We start from the raw sequence: 13,413 nt of genomic DNA on the forward strand, positions 1-13,413 counted from the left end.
ACGTGAAATGGCTAATGAATTGTCAGTGCCCTTGACCATGTTGTTTAATCTGAGTCTCGGGTCTGGTTTAGTCCTGAAGGGGGGGGGGAGAAAGAGGGGAAAATAGTTCCAGTGCATAAAAGAGGATCCAAGACTACAGTTGCAAATTACCGACCGATCAGCATATAAGGAGTCATTGTCAAGGTCTTGGAGAAAGTAGTCAAGGGAAAAATACAGGAATGGATTGATGAAAGTGAGATATTGTATGGGGGACAGCATGGTTTTGTGAAGGGTAGATCATGCCTCAGTAACTTGCTCAGGTTTTATAACACAGTGACGGCTTAACTGGATAAGGTTAAAGGGTTTACAGTGATACTGCTGGACCCGGCTAAGGCCTTTGACAGGATACCACATGGAATTCTAATCCGTAAACTGCAACATATGGGAATGGATACAGGGTTGGTGAGATGGATGGTGGTTGATGGAGAGATACCAGAGAGTAGTTTACTCAGGAGTAGAATCGAAAAGACAGCCTGTGACTAGTGGTGTGCTGCAGGGTTCTGTTCTTGGACCACTGCTGTTTAATTTGTTCATTAGCGATATAGGGAAGGAACTGAGAGGAACGGTTCATTTGTTTGCTGATGATGCAAAGTTGGGTAGGACAATAGTGAATGCAGAAGATGTCAAAATTTTGCAGGATGATTTGGATAGATTGGAGGTGTGGGCTAAGGAGAATGAATGTCAATTTAATGTGGCAAAATGTAAGGTTATGCATTTTGGGGTGAAAAGATTAGCAGCAGTATACCACATTGGTGGAACTGTACTCCAGGAGATTGATGAGGTCAGGGACTTGGGAGTGTTGGTGGATATGGAGTTGAAGTTTATGGGGCACATTGCAAAAGTGGCTAAATCAGCTCATTAAATCATTTGGATGCTGAAGAATACTTTGACGAGCAGAGTTAAGCTAGTTATTGTTCCTCTGTATCTAGCCTTGATAAGACCCCCCCCCCCCTCCTCGACTACTGTGCCCAGATCTGGTCACCTAGGTTTCTTCTTGATGGGGAGGAAGTTGAGAGGATCCAGAGGTGAGTGACCGAGATGATAGCAGGTCTATGGAATGAACCTTATGAAAACAGGTTGAAGATTTGTGGGTTGCAGAAATTGGTTGATAGGTGGAAAAGGGGAAATATGATTGAGACATTCAAATTGCTGAAGGGTTTCTATAGGATTAATTCAGAGGATATTTTTGAGAACAGGACTGGTGGTGGGAGGACTAGGGGACATCCATGTAAACTGGGGAAGAGTGTGGTTAGTAAGGGTGTTAGAGCTGGATTTTTTACTTTTAGAGTGGTGAATGAGTGGAATAAGCTGCCAGAGTCTGTTGTGGGTGCTATGACAGTGAATGAGTTCAAGGCAAAGTATGATAGAAACTGTGTCAATGTCGAATAGTTGTGATGGACATGGTGTTTAGGGCCTCCCTTGATGAGTCTAAGGACTCCTTGGAGGCGCCTGTAATAATAATAATACTAGTCTGATCATTTAAACTTTGCTATTTGAATACTAATTTTTTTAATTTGATATTTTTGGGATGGAATAAATAGTGTCTTGTGATATCTGAAAATGATTTGAATGTTGAGACCTGGTTTCTCAGAGACCCTAATGCCTTATAGTATAGAAGCATTGAGTGCTGAGGTCACAACTAAGTATGTTAGAGAGATAGTCATTGTATCTCAATTGTGTTCGTGGCTATTTTGAGTGAGGATAGTTTTTTCAACCTTCGGTAAGATAATTGATTTATTATTGTTATTATGTGTTGTCTTCATCGACTAATTAGTGTATTTTTAGTATGTTATTGTGATTTTTACTGGATTTATTGTATCTGATATATATAATTGATTTGGCATTAGAAGCCTGGAGAAACTATATATTGGGGTGAGATCTAATTCCGTGAGTCAGGAAAACTAGGTTATTGTGGGAAGAATTGTGAGAATGTGTGTGTGTGTGTAAATTCATTGAAGGTATGTAAGCATCATAATGATATAAATGTTAGAGAGCATGACTAATGTATGTTGAGTAGTGTAGACTTGTGTGCTTTAGATCTGGACATTTTGAATGTGTGTGTTGACAAGAAAGAGAAAGTTGCCCAACTGAGCCAAGAAGACTGCAGATATAAGTACATAAAAAAGCTAGAAAGACTTATGTCTATACATTAATGCCAGGAGCATTGGGAACAAATGGATTAAGTTTGTTGCCTTAATGAATATGTTGTAGTTTAAGATTGTTTGCATTGCTGAAACCTGGCTCTCAGAGTCAGATATACTCCTGATTACCCCTGATGAGTACTAAATGAGTAATTATTATGGATGATTTAAATTATCTGAATATTGATTGGATAACAGAGAAAATTTATGATAAGAATGAAAGAATTTATTGAGCTATTGCAAGACAATTTTCTCAAGCAACACATAAAAGAAGGAACTTGAGGTTAAAAATTGTTAAATTTGATGTCAGAAGGGATGTCAATTAAGCATGTGACTGTTTGGCCTTCAGTTGATGAGAGTGATAATGCCATACTGACCTGGAAAGTAGCAAAGTATATGGATGTTCCAATTAGGAAAGGTTATTACATACTGATTATGACAAATGCAGCAGAATACTGTGTTCTATCCCACAGTATTAGTTACGGAATGGTAAGGGTATCAACATTTCAGGGGAAGCTTTGAAAATATGCTTAAATGGTGCAATATCAGTATGTATCCTTAGAATTTGACAAACAAATGGTTTGGGAATGAATTAGATGTGCAATCTTATTAAAGAGAGAGAGAGAGATCCATAAGAAGATGATGATGTGGAAGGAATATCTAGAAAATAAGGATGAGAGGAACAGTCTGGAAAAGTTATGAGTATTGCATTGGAATATCAGTTGGAGTATGAAAAGAAATAGGCTGAGAAGACAGTGCAGTCCAGAAGAATTTTATCATTATGCTGCAAGTGAAAAAAAGAATGATGCTCAAGTGTCAAACACAGATGTGATTGTTCAGATAATGAGTGCTCACCTTGTTAAGATCTTCTGATCTTATGCAACATGGTGCACATTGCTACTACTGCATTAGATGACAAGATAGAATAACACGTGAAGGAGGTACTGGAGCTGTTGCATAACCTGTATAAGAATTCAGCAATAGGGGCAGAAGTATTATGGTTTTTACAAAGGCTTTTGATAGATTGCCACACCACAAGTTGATAACTAAACTGAAGCACATGGAATTGGATGATAGATTAGTGAAGTGGATAGGCATCAGCAAGTTGTGTAAGTAGATGCAGTGTCTCAGGAGAGAAAAGTCACTAATGGTGTGTCACACGGATCTGTTTTTAGACCATTGTTATTACATAATCTTGCCATAAATACTGTGCACACTCCCATGCTGCAAACAGAATTGGCAAGCCAGGTTCCGTTAGTGGTAATATTGTGTGCAGCCAGTATTCGCATGTTTATCAGTAGAGAGAGAGAGAGAGATTTGGCTAGCTATAGAGGTTAACATGCAGGTGGGAAAATTATGAGAACTGTGTAACTGTGATTCACAAGGTTGGAATGGAGCCACCTGTTATTTTCATCATGCTAAAAACCCTCGGGATCAGTAGAATCTTTGTGTATCAGACTATTAATTATTTTAATGATACAGAAGACATATCTGAGGTCCAAAGAACAGGTCATCCATGCTGCGTTAGGATGCAACAGCTTGTGAGGGCTGTGAAGGCATGCCTCCACCTTAATCCTTTGGGAATGCAGAAAGTGATGTTGTGAGAGATGAACACCTCACAGAGAATGATGTCACGTGGGCTAACTGACCTGAGGGTGATAAAATCAAAAGCACTTCTCTGGTGGTACATGAACAACAGATACCTCTTCACAGACGAGATGATTTTCACCATTGAAGAGTCATTTAACTGTCAAAATGATCGGGTATGGGTCCTGGATTGTCACACAGAGAGGTCATCACCCTGTTTAACTCATAGTTTGGTGTGGAGGGATGACATATCAGGGAGTATCTGAGTTGCATTTCCACAAGAAAGGTTTCAAAACATTTGTCAAAGCTTATCAAGACTCCATGCTGTAACCTGTGGTCTGGTCCTCTAAACAACACCTTGTTTTACAGTAGGCAGTGGACCTTCCAACTGGATTCAGCCCCTGCACACAAGGCGAGGACCACACAGTAGTGGTTGGAGGCAAATGTGCCTGACCGCATATCACCATCTGATTGGCTGTCTGGAAGTCTCGACCTGAATCTATTGGACTTCAAATTGTGGTTGGAACTTTAGAGTGTAGCCCTCAAGAAATGACACCCAGCATCACCAGCCTTGGAGATGCTGGGTGTCATTTGGATTTGGAGCGAACAGTGGTAGCATTTCCGTTGAATGTTGTGCATGCCACCATCAGTATGTGGCCTCACAGACTTCAGGCATGTGTGAATGCAAAAGAGGGACATTTTAAACATTGAGTGCCTGTGTGTGCATTATATGTGTAGTATGTATGTGCTGAAAACTGTAAATGATTTACTGAAAGATTAAAGGTTTATGTGCTGTTCAATTTATAACAGTATTTATGGCTAGATTAGATAATTTATATATGAATGATATTGGGATGGGTTTAACTGGTGATATACAACTGTTAGCAGATGACACAAAATTGGGGAGAGTAATGAGGAATCAAGCAGCTCTTATGGCCTTACACGAGGACTTCAATGGATGGTGTGAGTGGACAACAGTTTGGAACTGTCAGTTGATTGTTTCAAAGTGTAAGGTTCCGAAATTTGGTAGGCGACAATGGGATGCAAAGTATACACTTATGGGGAAATTTTGGAGGAAGTTGAGGAAACGACACCTTGGTGGTGGACAAGGATCTGAAGTTCAGAGCCTTGTCCACCACCTGCAGAAATAAAGAGGTTCTGGTTCCATTATATAAGGCCTTGACCAGGCCTCGTATGGATTATTATGCATGAATTTGGTCCTTTTGTACTCGTTATGATGAGGATATACTGGAAAGAATCCAGAGAAGACTGATTAATGCAGTAACTGGTCTTTGAGATGTGGGATATAAAGACTGATTGAGTGAATGCAGTTTGCAAAGCCTGGTGAATAGGAGGAAAAGAAGGGATGTGATTAGCTTTCAGGGGATATCCCTGTAAACTGTCTGATGACACGATCAGGTTCTTTGCATGGTGAGCGGAATGCATTGCCTCACATCGTGTTGAATGCAGATACATTGAATGAGTTTAAAGCATGGTTTGATGGGCTTTGTAACAGTGTGTGTGTGTGTGTGCCTCTTGCAATGAGTATTTTGACTCCGTTGATATCTGGTATTTAATAATAATAATAATATCTAGCATGCTTGATTAGGCCCTTGACATTTTGTATGATTTGAGTCTCAGTTCAGGAAAGATCCTACTGGAAAAGTTAGTATGAACTTACATATGGAATTGGGTTAACAGATAAACTATGCTTTGCAGCAGCTTGTCTATTAACCTACTTGATCATATGTTTGAGCAATTTGTTTATATTTTATAATAATGTTATGGCTGAGTTGGATAAAGGGAATGAATATGCTATGATACTATTGGACTGCTAAAGCATTTCATAGGATACCACATGAAAGGTATATGAATAAATTAGAGAATAATGAGACTAGAACATAAACTGCTGACTTGGTTACATAAGTGTGTGTGGCTGATGAACAGGTATCACAAAGTGGTATATGGAGTGGGAGTGTGAATCTTCCAAATTTAAGATGACCAGTGGGATACCCTGGGGATCAGTCCTTGGACCATTGTTGTTAAATCTATATATGTGATTATTCCTCATTGGAACATCCATATACTTTGATACTTTCCAGGTCAGCACAGCACTCTCACCAACTAGTGGCAAAACAGTCACATGCCTAACTGAGACCACTTCTGACATCAAATCTAACACTCTTTGAGGACTTGTCAGGGGATATTAATTTTTTCACTGAGTGTGCAAAGTATCAGGGCTACTACTGATATACAGCACTTACAGAATGATTTGAACAGGCTAGAACTGTGGGCAAATGATAGTGGCCAGCAACTCAGTTTTTGTAAGTTTAAAGTAATGCACTTTGGCATATTATAATATGGTGGGATTATGCTTAGAGAAATTGATAATCCTAGGAATTTAGGAGTTATGGTGGAAAAAAAGTTGAAGATCTTGTAGCAAAAATTTTAAATATGACTTGGAGGATAATTGTGATGTTAAACCGAATAAAGAAGTCATTTTACCTCTTTACAAAGCCTTGATGTTTACCACACCTGGACTACTGTGTATAGATTTGAGCTCCTGGGTTCTAAGGGGGGGGGGACAAAGAATCTGAGGCAAGAGTGCAAAGAAGAGTTACACAGATGGAAGATAATTTACAGATTAATTCATAATTTAAATGCCACAGTTTGACGTGAAAATATCTATTGATTGATAAAACTAAAACAATAGCATTTTGTGGGCAAACTCCAGTTAAAAGTAAAATATTATTATTATTACACCCTCCATGGAGTTGGCAGACTCATCTTGGGAGGTTCATTCAACTGACAACATATTTATCATATAGAATCCTAAAATCCTTGACACTCCTTGCATTAACAACACATTCTAGTAATGCGTTCCATTCACTGACAGTTCTCCATGCAAAAAATCTACTACTCACCCCCCCCCCCCTTCCACACACTTTTATATAAGTTTCAGGGATGACATCTGGTTCTTCCCCTCTCACCTCTACTCTTTTTGTAATCCCCTCTGGATTAATCTAATAAAATCCTCTCACTAACTTAAATGTCTTTATCATATCACTTCTCTTTCTCCTATCCACCAAACTCTGCAATCCACATTCCTTCAGTCTCTCTCTAGCATTCCAAAATCCCGATATTGTCTTAGTCACTCAGCTCTGGACCCTCTCCCAGTGTCTCCACATGACATTAAAAACATGACCAGATCTGAGCATAATAGTCCAAGTGTGGTCTGACCAGTGCCCTATACAGTGGCACAACCACTTCTTTATCCTTGCATGTTAGAGCACTTCTTATCATTGCAACACTAGCAATATGCCCTCTAAACTTCAGTCTACTGTCAACCATCACTCCAAAATCTCTAATCGCATCCACTTCCTGTAGTACGGCACCATCGATATAGTACACAGGCTTATATTTCTGTACTCCAAAATGCAATATCTTGAACTTATTGATATTAAAACTACAATGCCACTCTTTTGTCTAAGTAAAACATCTATTCAAATCTTCCTGAAGGGAATTAACATCAACAATGCTACTTATAATTCTTCCCAACTTTGCATCATCAGCAAATAACTGAGGATACCCAGTCAGTCCACATGATATGTTATTTACGAACAAGTTAAACAACAGGGGCCCAAGAACAGAACCCTGAGGCACGCCGCTGATTACCCTTCTTTTTTGATACACTGCTCCATCATACACAACCTGCTGGTATCGTTCAGAGAGCCAATCTCTGATCTATCTTACCAATATACTATCTACTCCCATCCTATGCAGCTTGTACATCAACTTATCGTGTGGTAATCTATCACATGCTTTTGCAAAGTCTAAGAATATCATTGTATTATCACTTATATCATCTCATCATCACTTTTACTATATTATCACTGAATATCACTTATTAATAATAAAATAATAGAACCAATGAATACTTTTAAATTACCTTGGATGTGAAATATCTTATGAAGGAGAAAAGGGCATCAAATTAAAATCTTATAAATTTTTGCAGGTTATAGACCTGATAAATAGAACTCTGATTGTAATCTTATACAAAAAGAAACACTTAAAAATATACAATACTTTAGCAGTACCTACATTATTGGTAGTAAAATTTGAGCAATAAACAAAAACCAGAGTAACAAAGAATTAAAATGTGTGAAATGAGATTCATTAGAAAATCTGCAGAATACATGTTATTAGACTAAAAAAAAAAAAACGAATGAAGATATTTTAAAAGAACTGAACATAAAATCAGTAGAAGAAAAACAAAACAGTAATAAACAAAATTAACTAGAACATTTACACTGAACTGCTTACACGAAGGTGTTAACTATGAGTGAGTGTTTAATGAACTAAGGTATATGCTGTTTCCTTCTTTATCTTATTTATTTTATTTTTTAATGCTTGTTTCACTTATTGAGTTCAGTATTTTTAAGTTTTTGTTATTTCTCATAACATTTGTTATGAGAAATAACAAATATAATACAGTGAATTTTATTTTGTCATGTTCTTTGCCTTGTTCCTCCCCTATTTCTCTTTTCCTTTGGTATCCAGTACTTTACTTGCTTTGCCAATCTGTTATCCAACATTCTTTCTATATGATTTTTTCCATTCTTCTTTCCATTTTTGAATCAATTATTTATTTGCTGTATTTTACAAATTTATCTGATTTGTGAGTTTTGGATTTTGTTTAATATTATTATACCTTCAATTTTTCTTAATAATTTCATCTCATTGGTTTCATTGATTTGTCTAAGTTATAATTAATAAAATTAACTTATTAAAATCCTTCAAACCATATTACCAAACAAAAATATCATTCATTTGCTTGTGCCATATGGTTTTCATAACATCTGAGATCAAATAATGCTGCTGCTTTATATTTCTCTTCTTCACATTACACATGTTCATTGATTAAATTCCTAGAGAGTTCCTAGTGAGTTCTGCTCTGTAAGATGAAAACATATCTTCAAAATGATTAGCTTCTACTGGTATATTTGTAAATCATGATATCACATCCAAACACTAACTCAAATGATTGCTTGATCCATTGTAAAAACTATGCATAGTGAATTTATTTTTTTATTATGATTCATTGGAATTTTCAAAAATATTTTGATATGCATTTTTTTTTAACGTGATTCATGCATTTACATATATTTATAGGAACACTGTCTAGCTCTGAGTCATGGTCCAAAAGACAAGAATTGTGTGAGCTCTTAGAAACATTACTGTTAACAGATCTTGACTATGCCCTTGATAAAAAGGTGGAACAAGACTTATGGAATTTTGTTTTTAGAAACCCAATTTCAACATTTCAGTCAAAGGCTAAAGAGCAAAAGGTATGTTTACGTTGATGTCGATTTCCTGTATATTTTTATTAAGAATGTGAACATAAGTAGACATATATAAGCTAGTAATAATAATAATAATAATAATATTATTAAGAGAGACCTCCAGGGAGTCAGAAAATCATTGAAGTAGGCCATACTACTTGCACCATACCTGTTCTTGAATTCATTCATGCTACTTGCACACACAACATCCAACAACAATCCATTCCAATCACGCACTACTCTATGAGAGAAAATCTAGCCCTAACCCCTTTCTTGACAGCATTCATTCTCAACTTCCATTAATGTCCTCATGTCCTTTCCCCATCCTCCATAAAATAAAAAATTTCATCTACTGAAATTCTGTATAACTATCAGAAGTTCATAAGTCTCAATTATATCACCCCCTCTTTCTCCTGTTTGCTAGTATCTGGCCTACAAGTTCTCAGTCTGTCTTCATAATCTGTATTCCACATTCCTGATATCATTTTTGACACTCTCCTTTGCACTTTCTCCACTGTATCAGAATCACCACGGAAATCAGGTGACAAGACCTGCTTGCATTAGTCTAAGTGAGGTCTTATCAAGGCCTTATAAAGAGGCAAAATGACTTATCTTCACATGTCAAGGTTCGTTTCAACTTTACCATTATTCTCTGAGTTGTATTTACAATTTTTGCTATATGGCCCTTGAACTTCAACTTCTTGTCTACTAAAGCTCTAAGATCTCTAGCCTCATTAGTTTTTTCAAGCATAATCCCACCAATATAATACATTGTATATCTAATCACACCAGTCATTTTCCCATGCCCACAATTCTAGCCTATTCAAATCTTTCTGCAGGTACTGCATATCAGCAGCACTCCTGATTACTCATCTTTGTGTTATCAGCAAATAGCTATATGTCACATGTCAAATCCTTCCCAGTGTCATTAATGTACACTGGGAATAGAATATAATAATATGGATACTTTATGTAAAAAAAAAATAAATAAATAAAATAAAAAATGAAATTAACCACCTCACCAGTGATAACATATTATTCCATCATATAAGACATGGATGTGTATCATTGATATGCTATCGAAATACTAGATATAATCTTGTATAAAGATGCCTGTAGGACTTAAATATTTAAACAAAACACATCTGCCACAATAAAATAAATATTATTTCTTAATCACAAATATTTCATTTTTCATATAAAATATCATATGTGTGAGTTGAACAATAATAGAAATGACAAAAGAACAAAATGTGAGCATTGCAATAGAATCATTCTAAATATCAGTTACATAATAGCTAGAATAAAACAGTATTGAGATGTGTGTATTTATTAACAAAAATTGAAATACAGGTAACCCTCATATAATGCAGTACTTATACAATGCGGTTTCGCTATAACGCGGTCTGCAAATTGTAGTAACCCTTGTTCAACGCGCTATTTATACAATGCGGTTTTGATAAAAACATGGTCTACAAATTGCAGTAACCCTTTATCTTTTCATATATTTTTCACCGCGCGACTTAAATATCAAATTTTATCTTCGTTAAATTTGCTTCTGCCAGTATCACGCATGTAGTTATAAGTAGCAAATTTATATTAGGGAAAATACCCTTTAGCATGCATGTACATCAATTGTTTGAATGTTGTCTTCGTTTTCTGCCAGGAAAACACATTAAAAATTATAAGTGTGTTAATCTCAAGCTGAGCACTTTATTTTCTGGTGAGTTACATACAATATGTAATGCCTTTTTTTTTATGTAAAAAATTTATTTTTAAAATAATGGCCACTAAGAGGGCTTTTGCGATATGGTTGAAAACAAAATTAGTGAATTAACTGATTGGTAAATAGATTTAAATGAGGAGAAACTGATACAATTAATAGATGACGTCGAACCAGGTAAAGATCTGCCTTAGATTCTGATTGTGTGATGAATCATTAAAGAAATTAGCAGGTGGATTGGACTTAGCAAGAAAGTTAGGAAGTTATTTTATGGATAATGATCCCTCAATGGAGCTCTCCGGAAAATTCACGAGACATTTGGATATTTGTTTAGCTCCATATTATGAACTTAATAAAAAATTGCAGCATAGTGGTAAGCAAGGTCTTATTATTGACTTCTTAATAACTAAACCAGCCGAAGTATGCAATGAGAATTATACAAATGATGTCCAAGAGATTTCAAGTGATGACGACATCCAACCACTCGTAAATAAAGAACATCTATGAAATGTTAGTTTTGAAGAAGTGACGATGATTAAAATATGCACTTTATTTTATTTTGCCTAAAACATTTATGCATTATGGGCAATGAAGTTTGCGTACAAATTGTATTTTTATAAATTTATACTATGTACTTGTTTCATAGTTTATATGTTTTCTTAACTTACATGAATTACCTGAATTAAATAAAAATATATATTTGTTGGATATGTCATTGTTGTTTATATAATTAAAAAAAAAAAAGATTTTGGAACATAATCCTACTTTTTCTATGTGATCTGAGTCACAGATAACTCGATTTATATAACGCGCCATTTCTGTGAAACCTAACATCTGCATTATATGAGGGTTACCTGTATATTATTTAATATAATTATGGACAACAATTTTCCAAACTTTTGAAATAGAAAGATGATCATGATGATTTAAGTTAGGCTAATGGAGTAAGTGCTTCAACACTTTCTTTCAATAAACATTCATGTTTAAAAGTACAGTTAGGCAAAAATTTGGTATTATCCAATTACTGGATCCCAGTGTTGTCAATTCCATGTTGGGCTAGATCAGATTTATGAGGCTTAATAAGCTGGATATAGCCGTGGTTTTTCGAAATACTTTTTTTCTTTTTTTTTTTTTGGAGAGATCTTTGTGTATGACCAAAATATGACAAGTTGCATGAACATGCTACTTTATAAAAACCAAGTAGCAGGAATGGTAATAGTTTGTAAATGAAAAAGGAGTTCTGATTTAGTACCAGACCAAATAACAAAAACCTCATCTACATAGAGAGAAGGTTTAGCATCCTTTCCTTTCTACATAAAATTTATAATTTGCAACTTAGAATAAAATTCTTTAGAGAAAGAATTGTCAGGAGAAATATCGTTTTCAGATAATAATATGGATACATATCAAATGAAAGTCTGATGGATCATTTTAACTTCTTTCTGCTATAAACTGCCTTTTATGGGCAGCTGTTTTCATATTTCATCTGCATGCCAACCAACCATATCACAAATAAGAATTATTTTTTAATTACCTTATTTGCCAGCATATAAGACGCACTTTTTTTCTTTGAAAATAGGTCTGAAAAACAGGGTGCATCTTATATGCTGATACTCAGTTTTTTATTACTTTCATTTCTGGAAATTTTCTCTGTTCCAAGTTACACAATTTCTTTCTTGCTTTCTTGTGGTGTGTGAGAGCATTCCAGTTACGTGGAGTTCAGTGGATGTGCATGCGCTGTCATCAACAATCACAGCTGTGTTCCTGTTCGTTTAAACTTTCCAGTTGTCGCAGTTGTTGTGAATGGTGATAAATTTCTTCCATTAAATTTTCTTTAAATTTCTTGGCAAATTATTGTTGAAAAACATTGGCATTGCTACAATATTGCATACAAGCTATGTGTGATAGCGTATACTAAAGAACATGGAACAGGGCTGCAGAGAGGCATTTCTGGCCACCCCCAACTCAGAAAACGATAAGAACTTGGTGGAATCAGGAAGAGGATAAAAAAAAAGCAACTCACAGTAAACATAACCTACAATAAATTTCTGGGTTTTGATGAAGAAAATTAAAAGATGGGTACTCTTTCCTAGTTAGATTAGGTATTTTTTGAAAGTAGACCTACTTATTACTTTATATTTGAAATACTGTAAATTCATTATAATATTCAGTGATAAAGTTTTTTTCCTAAAAAATGTGTATAAAAAAGAGGGTGCATCTTATAGGCCAGTGTATCTTATATGCGGGCAAATATGGTAATTAATAAGAGCACATAAAATTTGCTCCTTCAGAGTATCGCTTCAATAGGAATTGGAAACTCAAATCTGCTTCTTCTCTTCAAGGATTAGGCATTTGCCTGTTCTGACTTTACTAGTCTTTCCATCTTGTTGCTGATCTCCCCCCCCCCCCCTCTCTCTCTTTGTCTTTCCCTTTGGTCTATCTACCCCTTTTGGTAGTCAATATCTTTCCATCCTGAATAGATGTTCTTTCCATTTCTCTCAATATTCCTTGATTTGTGAATCCTTTAATTGTTCTTAAAAATCTCATCTCTCTAGCTTGTATTTTACTTTCATCTTTCTTT

General features: G+C 35.6%; 1 protein-coding gene across 2 annotated transcripts in view; it reads left to right on the forward strand.

Annotated features, from left to right (window-relative positions):
• The window catches only part of LOC150110719 (uncharacterized), a 487,651-nt gene that overhangs the window by 49,108 nt on the left and 425,130 nt on the right, over positions 1–13,413 (forward strand). For both annotated transcript variants that reach the window (XM_090400398.1, XM_090400407.1), the window contains exon 3: positions 8,940–9,115. In XM_090400398.1, coding sequence (XP_090256524.1) covers positions 8,940–9,115 — 176 coding nt within the window. The remainder of the gene's footprint in view (positions 1–8,939; positions 9,116–13,413) is intronic.

This window comes from Typopeltis vanoorti, chromosome 1 (genome assembly GCF_054136105.1).
Source record: "Typopeltis vanoorti isolate ZY-2024b chromosome 1, IOZ_Tvanoo_1.0, whole genome shotgun sequence".
Taxonomy (NCBI): domain Eukaryota; kingdom Metazoa; phylum Arthropoda; class Arachnida; order Uropygi; family Thelyphonidae; genus Typopeltis; species Typopeltis vanoorti.